Genomic DNA, 15,263 nt, shown 5'->3' with positions numbered 1-15,263 from the left:
CGAGCTATCATACAAGCTGTATTTATATATTTTTAATATATATTTTTCTATATTTATAAAACATGAGCATATCATACAAGTAGTTTTGATGCGTCGATGACACAAAAAATATATCTTTTCACTTTTGGCCTAAAATATTTCCTTCCATGGAAATTCAATTTACGGGTTTTCTTTTCGTCTTAATACTGTACATATTATTCTTAAATTGTCTTAATATCTGTACATAATATTCTTGACAATTCACTGCATTTTGTCTATGCTATGCCACTTCACTCCCACTTTCCCCGTTCGTCACATTATCGAATTTCAATTTCAAAAATATTAACCGTCTTTCATATCCATGACAAAAATGAGTAGGCTTCTTCTTCTAAGACGATTTCACAAATCTTTTTATGTGAGAGTGTGAGACGAGTCAATCCTACCGATATTCACAACAAAAAGTAATATTGTTAGCATAAAAAGTAACATTTTTTCATTGATAACCCAAATAAGAGACATGTCTCACAAAATACGACCCGTGAGACCGTCTCACACAAGTTTTTGCCCCCAAAAATTTAGAGTTATTTTTTAAAAAATATATTTTTATCGAAGTCCATTGTTAGTCTTTTCTTTTTTTTTTTCGAAATCCATCATATATGTCAGAAACCGTGAGACCGTGAATGTTGACATCGATTTTTTGAAGGAAACATCAAATTTGTCATGATATTTAAAAATATTATGTAGTATATGGGATTGTCATTTTTCAGTTTACTATCGATTTGGAAATAAGTGAAATTTTTCCTCCAAAAATCAATGTCAGAATCCGAGGTTGCCACGCCACATTAGCAATTTTCGACGGTAAAAAAATACAAAATACAGACCTGGTCCGTATAATGGCCCATTTCTCTCTTACCTTAATAAATACTGAATAATTCAATGTCTGATACGAACTCAATGACAAATGTTTTACAGCGGAAATGTAAAACCAAATATAATAACGTCTTAACAAATGCAGCGAAATAAACATAAACTAGAACTGATAAACAACTGTCTTCTTCACCAGCCCCAGAATTGAATCTGCTCTTCTTCTTCTAACTTTTCTTCCTCGTTCTTATCTGAGATGGGTTTGGTGGGTGAGTGATATGGTTGTCACTCAGTAAGCAGGAGCGGAAATAACTCCTAATTTTTGAAATCGTTTTCAACAGACTCCGTAATGCAATAATATATAGAAAACTCTTATTTTCAGAACAGAAATCAGAATTCAGAAAATCACAGGTTTCAGAACAGAAATCAGAATTAGTAAGCACTGAGCACGTTAGTGAATTTCATGGCTAAACTGATATCAGTCCCCTATATGTTCTCTCCTCTGAAGGATGAGGCCAGAATCAGAATCAGAATTCAGAGATGTTCAGAATATATATAATTATGACTGTTAGACTCCCTATTAATGGCCATAATCTGCCTTGATGTGCCATTAACAGCCTTGACTCCATGTTAAATGTTTCAGTTACAAGTCATAAGCATAATCAGTAGCTATCTGTTGAAATCTCGCTACTGAATACTTCTGCTGCTGGATTCTGTCTGCTGGATTCTGTCTGCTGGAAAATATCATCTTCTGAAATATTAGCTGTTGCTGGAATTGTTAGCTTCTGCTGAAATTTTCCTTTGCTACTGAATATTGCTAGCTGCTGCTGGAAATTTGGATTCTCACGGAGCCAACCCTGCAATCTTGTTTTCTCTCCAATATCAAAATAAACTATGCCTATTTTTCTTTTTTATATTGCGATTTAAAGAACAAAACATATTTAGGTGAAATACAACAAATTCAAAAATTTGGCACATTTTAAATTTAATTTTATATATCTAAAATATTGATATGGTTCTTTTTAGTGGATTGAAGACCCGATCCCATGAAAGTGATTCCACCCGATTGTGCAATGTTCATTTAAATGTCTTCTTTTTTCTTTGAACTTCATGTTTTAAATTTCATTATACAAAGTGTAACGGATACATATGAAACAAATACAATATATATGGCATGGTTTTAAAAATCATTTCTCTCCGAAGCTTTTTGGCCATTTCTCTCCGAAGCTTTTTGTCAAAAAATTGTGTGAGACGGTCTCACGGGTTGTATTTTGTGAGACGAATCTCTAATTTGGGTCATCCATGAAAAATATTATTTTTTATGCTAAGACTATTACTTTTTATTGTAAATATCGGTAGAGTTGACTCGTCTCACAGATAAATATTCATGAGACCGTCTCACTAGAGACCTACTCAAACTTTTTAAGTAGAATCGTTATTTAAAAAAATGGTTAAACGGATTTACACCTAGAAAAAATAACTTTTTTGTGGGTTTTTTTAGATTCCCTTTTAGTTTAGTTTCTATCCCGATTTAAATTTTAAAAAAGTTAATATAGCTTTATTTTTTTAAAAAAAATCCAAAATATTAAAGCACATGTGAGTTGCTTAATTCGGGCCAACCGAAATATCCCATATAATAAAGAGACGTCCATTAGCAACCATTTGCTTCCACACATTTCTTTGCTATTTCACCCACCAATATCATTTGTCAATGTTCTCTTTGAAAAACAAAAAACAATTTATTCACTGAAATTTTGGATTTAATAAATCATCATATCTAGATTTTTTTTGAAGACCCAACAATGAACAAACTAAGAAATTAATGAATAATTAAAAAAAAAGTGCATTTTAGAGTAAAAAGGGAATTCCCAAAGGCAAAAAATTGTTTGAGTCTATCTGACAAGTCGTATTTTGTGATACAGATCTCTTATTTTGGGTTATCCATGAAAAAATATACTTTTTTTTAATAGTATTATTTTTTATTGTGAATATCGATAGGGTTGATCTGTCTCACAGATAAAGATTCGTGAGACCGTCTCACAAGATACTTACTCATTTCCAAGTATTCATTTTGATTCTATATACATAAACATAAATTGTATAAAAAAATTAGAATTTAACTTCGATGTTGGATATACAAAGTAACCAAACGAGAACCATTGAATCCCGTCACTTTGATTGAATATCAGTAAATAAAAGCTCATTTTTCTTAGTGGTACCCTCTTTTTTTCATTATCCCAAAAAATTATTATTTTTGTATTAAAACATTGATAAAGAAAATACAACCATATACATAATAATATTAGTTAATCATAAGAAGTTTCAAAATTTTCACCACATTACCTATGATGTTTACCAAGCAAGAAACTGAGGGTTTTATGAAAATACCAATCGAAAATTTTAGGAATATTTGATTAAAGAAAACAAGATTTTAAAAACCCAAAAATTAATGTTTTTTAGTTTGTCAAAAGATTGGTTGGGAATTAATGGTCAAATCAGTAATAATCAATTGAAAAATATAGGCTTCGATTGGACCAGAATTAACAATTGCAGCAACTTGTCTCTTTCTTGATTGTTTATTGTCCAAAGCAACAAATATCATGTTCAAATTTAAATAATGTTATCAATTGACAGCATTTTTTTTTATAACATGTATTTTATGAGATGATCTCACGAATATTTATGTATGAGATAGTGTGTGAGACGGATCGATCCTATCGATATTCACAATAAAAAGTAACACTCTTAGCATAAAAAGTAATAATTTTCATGGATGACTCAAATAAGATATATGTCTCACAAAATACTATCCATGAGACTGTCTCACACACATTTTTTTCGTTTTTGTTAATAAATACATTTTAAAAAAAAAACACCTCGAAAAAGTCAAAAGGCGAACTTGAACCCAAAATTTTGTCAAACTCAATTGGATTTACCACATGAATTTTGGAGTCTCATCCAAACTTACATTTGACAAACAATTTCCCAAAACTTTGATTTTCGTTTTTTGGGAAATAAATGTCAATCAAAATGATGGACACATCAAATCAACAACCTAATTCATATGCACTGCACGCACCCATCCAATCAATTTGAAAATTCCAGTATATTTTATAGTTTAGATTAGATAACGAAAATCTCTTCAAATTTACAAAACATATATAAAATAAACAAATATATTTTCAATATACTAACCAAAGCCTAAAAATCCAACAAATCAAAATGGCATAATGTGACTAGTTTTTGTGTCGTAACAGGAAAGGCAACAACTCTTAGAATTGCATCGAAACATTTTAAGCAAATCACCGCACATTTGCCTAACACACGGCGAGCAATTGCTCTGCAGCAGCAGCAAAATCTTGGCCACGCCGCTGCTCTCCGCGACAGCCGCCGCTACCCTATTCTCGCCGAAAAAACAACACAGGCTCCACAACAATGTCACGGCGAGCTCAGTCGCCGCATTTGAGACCTTCAGCATCTTCTTTAATATCGCCTGCACGCACAACTCATTCCCGCAAATCTCGTTCCTCCCTTCTCTGCTACTCGACGCGATTTCGAGGAGCTTGAGTACTTTCTCCGTCAATGGCGGACTCAATTCCGGTTCCGACAGGGCCATTGTGAGCGCTTTCACACCGCCTACACGCACCATTTTAGATATATTCTTCTTGAAAACAACCATTCGGGACAAAAGATTAAGGGAAGCATCTAATGCATTAGTACTCCAATTCGAGCTGACTATTAATCTTAGCAGCTCAAAATACATCTCATCGTCTTCTGGGATTAAACTAGATTGCTGCATTTGCGAACCCAAATGCGTGGACATGAGTTCGAGAAATTCTACCACCGCAATTCTTAACTCCAATCTTCCTTGCTTTAAGCACGTCAGAATTATTGTTTTAAAATCATACTTCCCCATTTCAGTCCCAGAAAACATATCATTATCTCTTCCTTCGTAATCAATTTTCGCTCGATTCTTTAAGATCACGTTACAAAACAAAATAATTTTCTCCAACAAACATAAATCATTCAAAGATTGCTTCTTTCCGACAAGGGACAAGAGCAACGGCAAAACCCTTCCGCCAGCCTCCGTCACAACCTTCCGATTGTCAGACGCTTCGTTAACAAATGAAATAAGCGTGGATAGGTTATGACTGATGGTATGAAATCGAGGGAAAAAGGTATTGTGAATCATTTTCAGATCGATTTCTAGCTGGAGGATGATTTGTTCTGCTTGGTCTCGAGAGAGTGATTGGGGCGAAGCAGGATGATTTTCGGGACGATTCAAACCCGATTCAGACCAAATTTTGATGAGCCGATGGAGGGTGTGATTGGGGACGAGCTCTTTAGTGGGAAGCTGCTGCATGGTGGCTGGGCAGGTGTTGTTCCCGGCGTCGAACCACCGCCGAATGCTGCCGCGGTCGTACGTGACGCCGGTGCACAAGCTGACTGGGGATTTCATGACTTCCAAGGAGATAGGGCACCGGAAATAACTCGGCACCGTTATGTGCAGATCATCCCTCACCATGTTAGAGAGCTTGTTTTAGAGAGAGAAGGGAGACAAACAACAGGAAGGGGACAGTGGAGGTTCCATTAAGAAAGAAAGAGTCAGAGGTGTGACGTCATCGGACTGCCTTTATATATAGAATTGAAAATGAAAATCATACTTGGAAAAAAGAATTATTACCACAAAATTATATTTGCTTAAATAATTATTCCATTGTGAAAATTGGAGGTTCGAAATGTTAAGATCTCACCCAATGATCCTTGCATTTGATGGACGACGGTGATTTAAAGGCGGTGGTTCAGCCCATTACGAAAGTGGGCTCCAGAGTAAAGCACGGGGCCCAATTTTGGTTCTGGTTGTCGGTCCATCACATCAGAAACTCGGTGAGTGAGTGGACACGAAACTCACAAATTATTATTCCACTTCTTAATTACAAAAATTGGTAATAAATTTAGGTTTCCTTTCTTTTTCCCTTTTTCTAAGGAAATTCTCACATTAAATTTAGTACTTTACTATCTCAATTTGCATTGCTAGGCATTTAATTGATTCTAAACACTTGTGGTGAGAAATTAAACCCAAGTCTTATTTATAATTTTCATATAATTGACTATATGCTATTTAAAACAGTTTAATTAAATTTAATAAATAATCCTTTTTTATAATTCAAATAATCATTTTTACCAGCTATTGACAAAATGCGCGGACAAATATAATCATGATTTGATTTGGCGATCGTGACTAATAAGACATGATGACTAATGAGTGATTATGATTGTTGGATAATAATGGAAGTTGCCAAGTGGTATCCCTTCAAACAAATTTTCATGACTACGTTTTTCGAATTAATTTTGACTCAGTTAATTGGAGACTTTGGTTTTTTCATATTCCAGAGTTAATTGAAAGATTAATTTAGTTAATTAATTTTGCATGATTTTTTGTTTGTATTTTTTAGCTTATAAACAGTGTGTCAGTTTCCTCAATCCATATGCAAAATATATTTTTACAAGCACATTCAAAATCTCACTCAAACATTTTATTGTATTTCATATTGTTAGCTTTTGATTTCGCATTCGTTGAGCTTTGGTAATAAAGTAAATGTATGTTTTTAGTTCGTTGGTTTAGTTATTCGTGCTAAAATGCTATAAGGTTTTTTTGTTGTATCATGAGAAATAGTTGTCTATTCTGATCCTTGAAGAACTTTCGGAGGGGAAAAATCCGTTTTGAAAAAACTGTAATTTGTTCAGTCCTCGGTTGCTTTAATAATTTATTATTGATTTACACACTCGATATTTATACTTCCAATTGCACAGTGTTTTTGTTTAGTGCTGTATTTGTATTTATACGATCCTATTTTTGCTTACTGTTTTATAATTATTGTTTTCATATTTCGAATTTTAGTATTTTGGCTAAGAGTTTATACATCTTTTTAAAAACTTATGCGAGTAATTATGTTGATTAATTTCATTTGCTCCCGGATTCTTTATTCACAAACCTTATTTTGACATGGAAAGAATTGTGAATAATAGATACGGATAATACCTTATAAACATTTTAGATGTTTCAGGGAAATAATACATGTGTTTCTTATTAGATATCTCTTATCGGCTGTATTAAATTTTATAAACATCACGATGTTCATTCCTGGACGCGAGCGAATGTGTTAAAAATCTCACAGCAATTGAGTCAAGTTCTTGAGAGTTTCTATGGTTATCATATCACATACTCACCGTTATATTACATTATGTTTGTTTCTAATATAACTACAATTAATGATACTTTTGCAGTGAAAATAAAATTTGGACGTAAGACAATATATTTCATTGGTGGAGTTAAAATATATATCACAAAATTGATTCATAAGATTATCTCACGTGAGTTTTTACTTCAATTGAAACTTCATTTTTTCCACTCTCAAAAAATAAAATAAAATGAAGAAAGAAAGAAAAATCTTCCCACCCGTTTCCGCACGGTGGATCGTATTTAATTAGTCCTTATTTTAGTCGTCAAAAATACATGAATAAATTCTTATATTTTATTATATATTACCATATCAACGTAATCCATTTTAAATTATCCAGTACACTATTTTTATAATTTTAAAAAAAAATTATAAGATAACATGATTATTATCGTTACGAAATGTCCCATTCGAAAAATACCACACGTAGATTACATGGTTGTGAATGTAAACGAGGGACCCGGCTATAGTATAATTACGACAATCTAATAATAGGAAAAGTCCACAATGGTTTAATTTTCTAAATGGGACAAAACCCAAAACAGTTTGCTTAAAATATTAATTTTCAAAACGAAGTCATGTCGTCGTCACTGGAACTATACTCGATAGCGTTTGATCGAATCGACACACACATATATTTCTTGGAAAAATTAGATAATCAACTAATTTTTTTTTATAAATTTTTTAGCAATTTTTAATATTGATCAATGTTAAAATTGACACTTAGACCTAACTCAACCCCAAAAGCTAGCTCAAAGGAGGAGGATTGTCTAAGCCCATATATACAACTCCCAGGTTATTTATCCAACCGATGTGAGACAAATTAACACACTCCTCTTACGCCCAAGAATGAACATCTGAAGCGTAAAGTTTACAAATTACTCAATTATGGACAGAACAGATGGCCTAATTATAGGCAGTCCAACACATAACGGTGGAACTCGGGCTCTGATACAATGTTAAGATTAGCGACCTAACTCAACCTCAAAAGCTAGCTCAAGGGGCGAGGATTGTCCAAGCCCATATATACAACTCTCATGTTATTTATTCAACCGATGTGGGACAAATTAACAATCAAATGATAACATAATGAAAGTTAATGTAAAGTTAAATTTGTCTAATAATTGATTAATTAGATAAGGTAGATTGTTATTAAAACTTTTTGAAGCAATTAGGTCTCTTGTGAGACGATCTCACGAATCTTTATCTGTAAGACGGTCAACCCTACCGATATTCAAAATAAAAAGTAATACTCTTAGCATAATTAAAAAATAATATTTTTTCATAGATGACCCAAATAAGATATTCGTATCACAAAATACGACCCGTGAGACCGTTTCACACAAGTTTTTATCATTCATATAACCCAAAAATATTTAATATATGTAATTTGAAAAATAATTTTAAGTTCCTTTTCAATGCAAGGCAACCAAATGGGTGCGGGTGCTTTCTCAGCCAATTTTAAAATAAATTTTGTGGGATTTATATGACTTAATATAAGAAATTGAATATTGACTAAAACTGAAATTGTAAATTTTTCAAAGGTACGATGCTTTTGATTGGGTTTTTGACTTTTATACATAAAATTTGATTTTGATTGATAAAAGAGTCAAATTAAACGTTGATAAAGTATTTAACTAACGGGGCCCGAATTTGGACGTAGTTGTTTGATCGCTAACGAATCAATTAATGTTACCAAATGAAGCACTCCAATTCCACTTTTGACTGTGGTGCACACAATTTGATTTTACCAAAAGTAAGGTTTTATCTAGGGATGTAATCGAGTCGAGTCGAGTCGAGTCGAGCCGAACTCTTGAATGTTTGAGCTTGGTTCGTTTATAATCGAGCCGAGTTCGAGCTTTATTTAACAAATATATGCATGGCTCACGAGCTTATTCAAGCCTTTATAGAGCCTAAACAAGCTTAATAAATATGAATTATACATTTAAATTTTCATTAAATTAATTAAAAAGTAAATTATTTATTTAAAGAAAAATATATTATTCTTATTAAAATTTGTAATTTTATTATAATAAATAAATTTAATAGATTTTTCTATATATTTCATAAATAATATGAAAAATCAATAAATCAAATATCAAAACTATTATTTTTTCATCTAAAAGATTACTAATTAACTTACTAACGAACATGTTCACGAGCTAACGAGCCGAATACTGTAAAGCTTGAGTTTGGTTTGTTTATCTTAACGAGCCTCATTAAACGAGTTCAAACGAGTTTTTATCGAATCGAGCTTCGAATAGCTCACAAACGGTTTGGTTCGTTTACATCCCTAGTTTTATCGTCCCACTTTTTATATTGATATTTTTTTTTTTTGAAAATAAAAGTTTAAAATAATTTACTAACGACTTACAATAGAAACATATACATAATAGTTATTATAAAAAATCGTTGTACGCAGAGAGTAACACTCAGATTATCATGTACATCTACTACGCCAGTTTATGCGCGCGTTCAGAGACCACTGCATGCATGCACAGATCGATGAATATATATAAATACGAACTTGTAATGACGTAGAATACGAAAATTATCTTTGAAAAAATAAAGATAACCATGATTCAATTAATTTCCAGTAAATTAGGTTAGTAATTGATTATTTAAACGAATTCAATTTCAATAAAGAATTAAGTATGATTGAAAATTTCTCGCATACGAAAAATAAAGACGAACATGGTAATTCTATAGGCGTCCATGGAAATATCCCTCCAGAGAGAAAAATATTGATATGAACATATTACATACTTTTGTAGAAAAAAGTATTAACGTATTTTAATTGAAAAAAAAAAAACTCAAGAAATCTGTATATTATAAATTAGATAAATCAAATGATAACAATTAATAATGTCTAATTTTTAACAACCAATAAATTTAGTGGTTTTCATTTTAATACATGGATATTAATTTTCATGCGTACGTAGATTGTCATCTCATCACTTCCACATAAAAATCAGAGTTTGTCTCCTGTTCTTAGGTTCAATCATAGGCATAGAATTCAATGCAAAACAAGACAACAGTGTATTGTGGTACACACCCATCTGTATGTATTTACTGTTGTCCATCTACGACAGTACGTGACAATTGGGTTCGAGTCAGATTTTAGTCAAGAATATCTTTTCCTACTCCAAGACTACAATTGAAGTGATAACCCATATTTGAAAACCCACTTTATTTTATATATTTTTACCACAAGAAAAAAGCAGAGACATGCTGCGTGTATCAAAATAATTCAATTGGAATTAAGAGTTAGTTTTTAATTTCTTAGGGTTCTTAATCAACAGTTGTTGAAGTATATGATTAAAACCTCTGCCAAACTTGTAAGATATTTGTCATCGGCCGATGCATGCGAAGTCAAGAAATTATTACGGAGTTTTGACTTTTGGCCACTTATGAGATCCCACGTCAACAAGATAAATCACACTAGACTTGACTTGTATATTGCGACATTGTCAACTATATATAGTCCACAATGAGTAAAATCGTGCCGTAAAAAATTTGAAATTTTACGTATAATATGCTAATATTCAAGCAATCTGAATTGAATTCAAAGAACACCATTTTTGAATAATTAAACACATGTTTAGCCAAAAATAGTTGGTTTGATTATGTAAGTAATGATGTCTTAACTTTTGTTTTTTCCCTAAACTTCACTTATAAATAACCATCCATTCTTCATTTCAAAAACATACCAAAATATAAAATCCTCTAATCTACAATCATAAGTGTAAAAGTGAGACAAAAGATTTAGGGTGAGATTTCTTAAGGAGTGTTTATCCTTAGAAGGAATAGGATTTGTAGAGAGAAAGTGAGTGTTAAAATCAGAGTGTTCTGAGTGAAATACTTTGTTTCTCTATTCTCTTGTCTTCTTTGTTATTAATAAAGAAGTGATCTCTTTGAGAGGTTTAGAGTGGACGTAGCCCAATCTTGGAGTAGACCACTATAAATATTGGTGTTAATCTTATTCATTGTTAATATAATTTATGATGTTTCTCTGCTATGTTAACTCCTTTATTTCCTTGATATATCAACATAATCTTTATTTAAAAATATGGAATACACCATTATATTTCAAATCATTCCCGGAAAGAAAGCCGGTGTTCGAGGGATGTCCGTGCGAGGATTTCCTGCCTTGCAACTCCAACAAATCTTCTCTGATTGTTCCTCAATTAAAGGCAAGCTGCTCTCCTGCACGTAAACATACGCGACCACAGTGCTTAGTAAAAAAGAATTATTAGTACGAATTTTCATAGCTCGGCCATCACCCTACCATGGGCGCCTCGAAATTGAGGAAAACCCAAAAAAGATCTGATGACAAAATTATAAATAATACGCATAGCTGGCTAGATACGTACGTACGTACATAAAAATACAATGCAAGAAAAGAAGAATACAAAAATGAGTATCAAATCAAAGGCCACAAAAGAGAGTTGAAATGATTACTCTATGGTGTATTTGGAGTAAATTTTTCTATGATATCGTAAAATATTAGTTTTTAGATCATATATATATATATATATATATATATGTCAACTCGTATAAAAATACGAGAGATCAAAATGATCTGATAGTATTGAAATAAAGAAATAAATACTCTGTGTAGAATAAACTAAGAGTAGGTCTCTTGTGAGACAGATCAACCCAACTGATATTCACAACAAAAAGTAATAATCTTAGCATAAAAAATAATATTTTTTCATTGATAACTCAAATAAAAGATCTGTCTCACAAAATATGACCCGTGAGACCGTCTCACACAAATTTTTACCATAAACTAATCATCCAATTGAGGCTAATACCTTAGTTGTGTATTAATCTGATATGGGACCAACCCCAACCTAACCATGACAACATCGCCTTATTTAATTTTTGCCTAAATCTCGCTTTCCATTTTTTAAATGTTATTGTCACCTTTACCATTCCATCTTTCCTCTAACTGTCTAAGTTCAATTCAATGGAAGTCCATTTCACCTTTCCCCCCTTTTCTCCTCTTCATTTTCGTAGTTACATAGTGTTGGATAATGATAGAAAAGCACCTCTTTATACAAATAAAAAATTTTAATTTATTGTTTCCAATAAATTTTTTTGAATGATTGATACTTTTCAGATATCGGAAATTATTGTCAATTGAGACACGGTGTATTCGAACATAAAAAAGAGAGGCTAATATCATCAAAAGAAGACACAACTTCCTTATAGCATTGTCGAATGTCGACTATATCGTCTATATTAATGATATTGGATTCAATATGTTTTTGAAGCCTAAGCTTTACTTTTTAGTGTTTCCAATAAGCTCAAATTTTTATATTTAATAATGCAATTAATACATATATTATAAAATTGTGACATGTGTAAATTTGATGGAAAAAAATTTATTTTTTGGGTGTGTGATTGTGTGTGTTTGTGTGTGTGTATATATTATAATTTCATATTATTTCATTCATTCATGCTACACAGCTATGGAGTACTCGTTCAAAAAAAATTTTTTTCTAGCTCTTACCAATTCCTTTATTTTCAATCTTAATGTAACAATTAGGACCCATGTCATTTCTCAAAACTCTCTCCCTCCCTCTTTCTCTCTCTCAAATCTATTATGGAAAATCTAGAAAATCAAAACTGAAATAAATTATTCAAATTTCTTGTTCTTCCGAACTCCACAAAACCCTCGAATCAAAAAAAAAATCCTTTATAAACATTCCGTCTGTCTTGTGATATCTTGCTGTATAGTTCTGTATAATGAACAGTTGTTGCAGACTGCTACTTCTTACAGTTTTACTTGTGGTTTTGTTTTCTGGTAATTGTGAATGCTCGAGACCGATTAGTACGTTCAAATTCAGACCGAAATCCGAGAATTCAGGTCATTTCTTGAACTTCATGCCCAAAAGATGGGTACCTGCTTCTGGCCCCTCAAGGAAACACAACGATCTTGGTTTACAAAACTGGAGATATCCTTGAAGAATCTGCATGAGGAAAAAGGTGATATTTTTTGGTAATCTGGAGCCAAGAAGAAGAGGAATTAGTGGGAAAATGTATATATACGCATGTACTTGTTTCATCTTGAAAATATCCCACTATATATATATTATTTTGGCTGTGTATTTTTGGGGTTTCAATTCTTGATCTGATTTTCAATAGATAGTTTTTGTAATTTTCTGCTCCATTATACCTCTTGGAGATATCGAATGGTAAATCAAATGCTTCAATTATTCCGTTTTTAGCTTCGTTTTCATCGTGAAATTACTCCTTAAACTTGCTAATTTATTATCTTTGTTCAAATGTCTATGTCTGATCCGTATTTTTTTTATTGGGCTTTTGTCTCTAATCGGTGCGATTAATTATATAACTTTAAATTATAGATTATAAAGAATATCAGACGTTATAAAATTTTACTTTTGGATATTTTTTACTTTTTAAGTAAATGATTATGTTTTTATTCTTAATCTACTGAAGATACTTACGGTGATACATTTCGATTTTATCAGGAATATCAGACATTATAAAATTTTAATCTACTTAGACAATATAACATTAGTGACGAATTTATAGTTATAATTAAGTGATAAATGAGAAAAGAAACATTAATCAATAAATTATGTGTAAAAATATTGTTTTACATAAAAGAAAATTTTAACTGACACCCAAAATTTAAATATATCTTGCGGTAAAAATTTGTTTGAGACGGTTTCATACGTTCGTATTTTATGAGACAGATCTATTATTTGGGTCATACATGAAAAATATTATTTTTTATGTTAAAAGTATTAATTTTTATTGTGAATATCGGTAAAGTTGATCTGTTTCACCGATAAAAATTTGTGAGATCCTATCACACTATAGCTATTTTATTTTGAGATGGGATGGATGGTGTGGTTTGGTCAATCTTTGGGATTTTTGGACAACGATTTTCTGTCATGTGACAGCTCGAAATCAAAAAAGAAAATTTAATGGTCGCAATGCGCACGTAAACGCCTTTTATATATATATATATATATATATATATATATATATATATATATATATATATATATATATTCCTTTTTCTTATTGGATTTTTTCGGGTGCACGTGATGTTTTTTTTTTTTCCCCATTTTTGGACGCCAATGGTTGTCTAAATCCCAATACTATTATAACAAATTTTTTCTTAAATTGGTTCGATCGAGTAGCTAGGCTTTTAAAAATTAATTTACTATTAATTTATCGGTTAAAGTTCTCGAATGTATTACAAAAATTATTTTATCCCGGAAATAAAAATCTTAAAATAAAAAGCTCACCACGTGTAATTACTAGATGAACTTATTGCTTATTTTGAACCCCAATTTGTTTAGATGTATACTTAACGGCGTAACAAAGTTTAGAATCACGAGTATTACGAGTTAATTTCGTGAGAGTCCGAATAAATTCATGAAGGAAAAAATTAATGTTAAGTATGAGTGAGATAGATTAGTCTCACGAGAATAAAAACCGTCTCACTAGAAACAAATTATTTTCGTGTTACTGTGAAATATTATTACTAGCTAAAAGCATAAATTTAAATTATATGACACCCTATTTTTCCGAGAAATTAGTTCGACGAATCGAAAACTATATAGCAATGTGAACTCAAATAATTAAATTATAATAACAGTAAAATTCATTTAAATTAAGTTTGCGAATAAATAATATATAGTAACTAAGCATAAAAATTAGAAAAAGAAAATAACGTATCATTATAACATGCATGTACGAGAGAAGTTGGTCCCTCTCAAATAGAAAGGAAAATGAAATTTCAGTGATCTGATTATAAAAGAAAAAAGGAATGTGCATTTGCATATGCATTTTGTGGATGTAATCGTCTTCTCAAAAAAAATAAACTGCCCCACAAAAACCCTAGTCAAGATCCAATTATTTGGGGGAAAATAATAACAACTCGGATTTCAAACTATTAATTTTTAGAGTTAAATGATTTCTTCTTTTATCAATTACGATTCCAATTCCATTGGGTTCGATGGAAAATTATGACATACTTTTAAACAACTTCAAGTAAATACGGCGCGTCAAAGAAGAGCGGTCGAGGATTCTGTTAAGATTTGAATTTGAACCTGATTCAACCCCAAAAACTTAGCTCAAGGAGAGAGGATTGTCCAAGACCAAATATATACAACTTCCAGGTTTTTATTCAAC

At 31.5% G+C, this 15,263-nt stretch overlaps 1 protein-coding gene across 1 annotated transcript; it reads right to left on the bottom strand.

Moving 5' to 3' along the window:
- Positions 1–4,005: 4,005 nt before the first annotated feature.
- LOC142536870 (U-box domain-containing protein 27-like) lies at positions 4,006–5,545 on the bottom strand. The gene has a single exon (XM_075642260.1). It carries the CDS (start codon positions 5,366–5,368, stop codon positions 4,061–4,063), a length of 1,308 nt encoding a protein of 435 aa, XP_075498375.1. The 5' UTR covers positions 5,369–5,545; the 3' UTR covers positions 4,006–4,060.
- Positions 5,546–15,263: the final 9,718 nt, after the last annotated feature.

The sequence above is a fragment of the Primulina tabacum genome, chromosome 2 (genome assembly GCF_025594145.1).
Source record: "Primulina tabacum isolate GXHZ01 chromosome 2, ASM2559414v2, whole genome shotgun sequence".
Lineage (NCBI taxonomy): Eukaryota > Viridiplantae > Streptophyta > Magnoliopsida > Lamiales > Gesneriaceae > Primulina > Primulina tabacum.
This window is presented reverse-complemented; position numbering and strand designations above follow the sequence as displayed.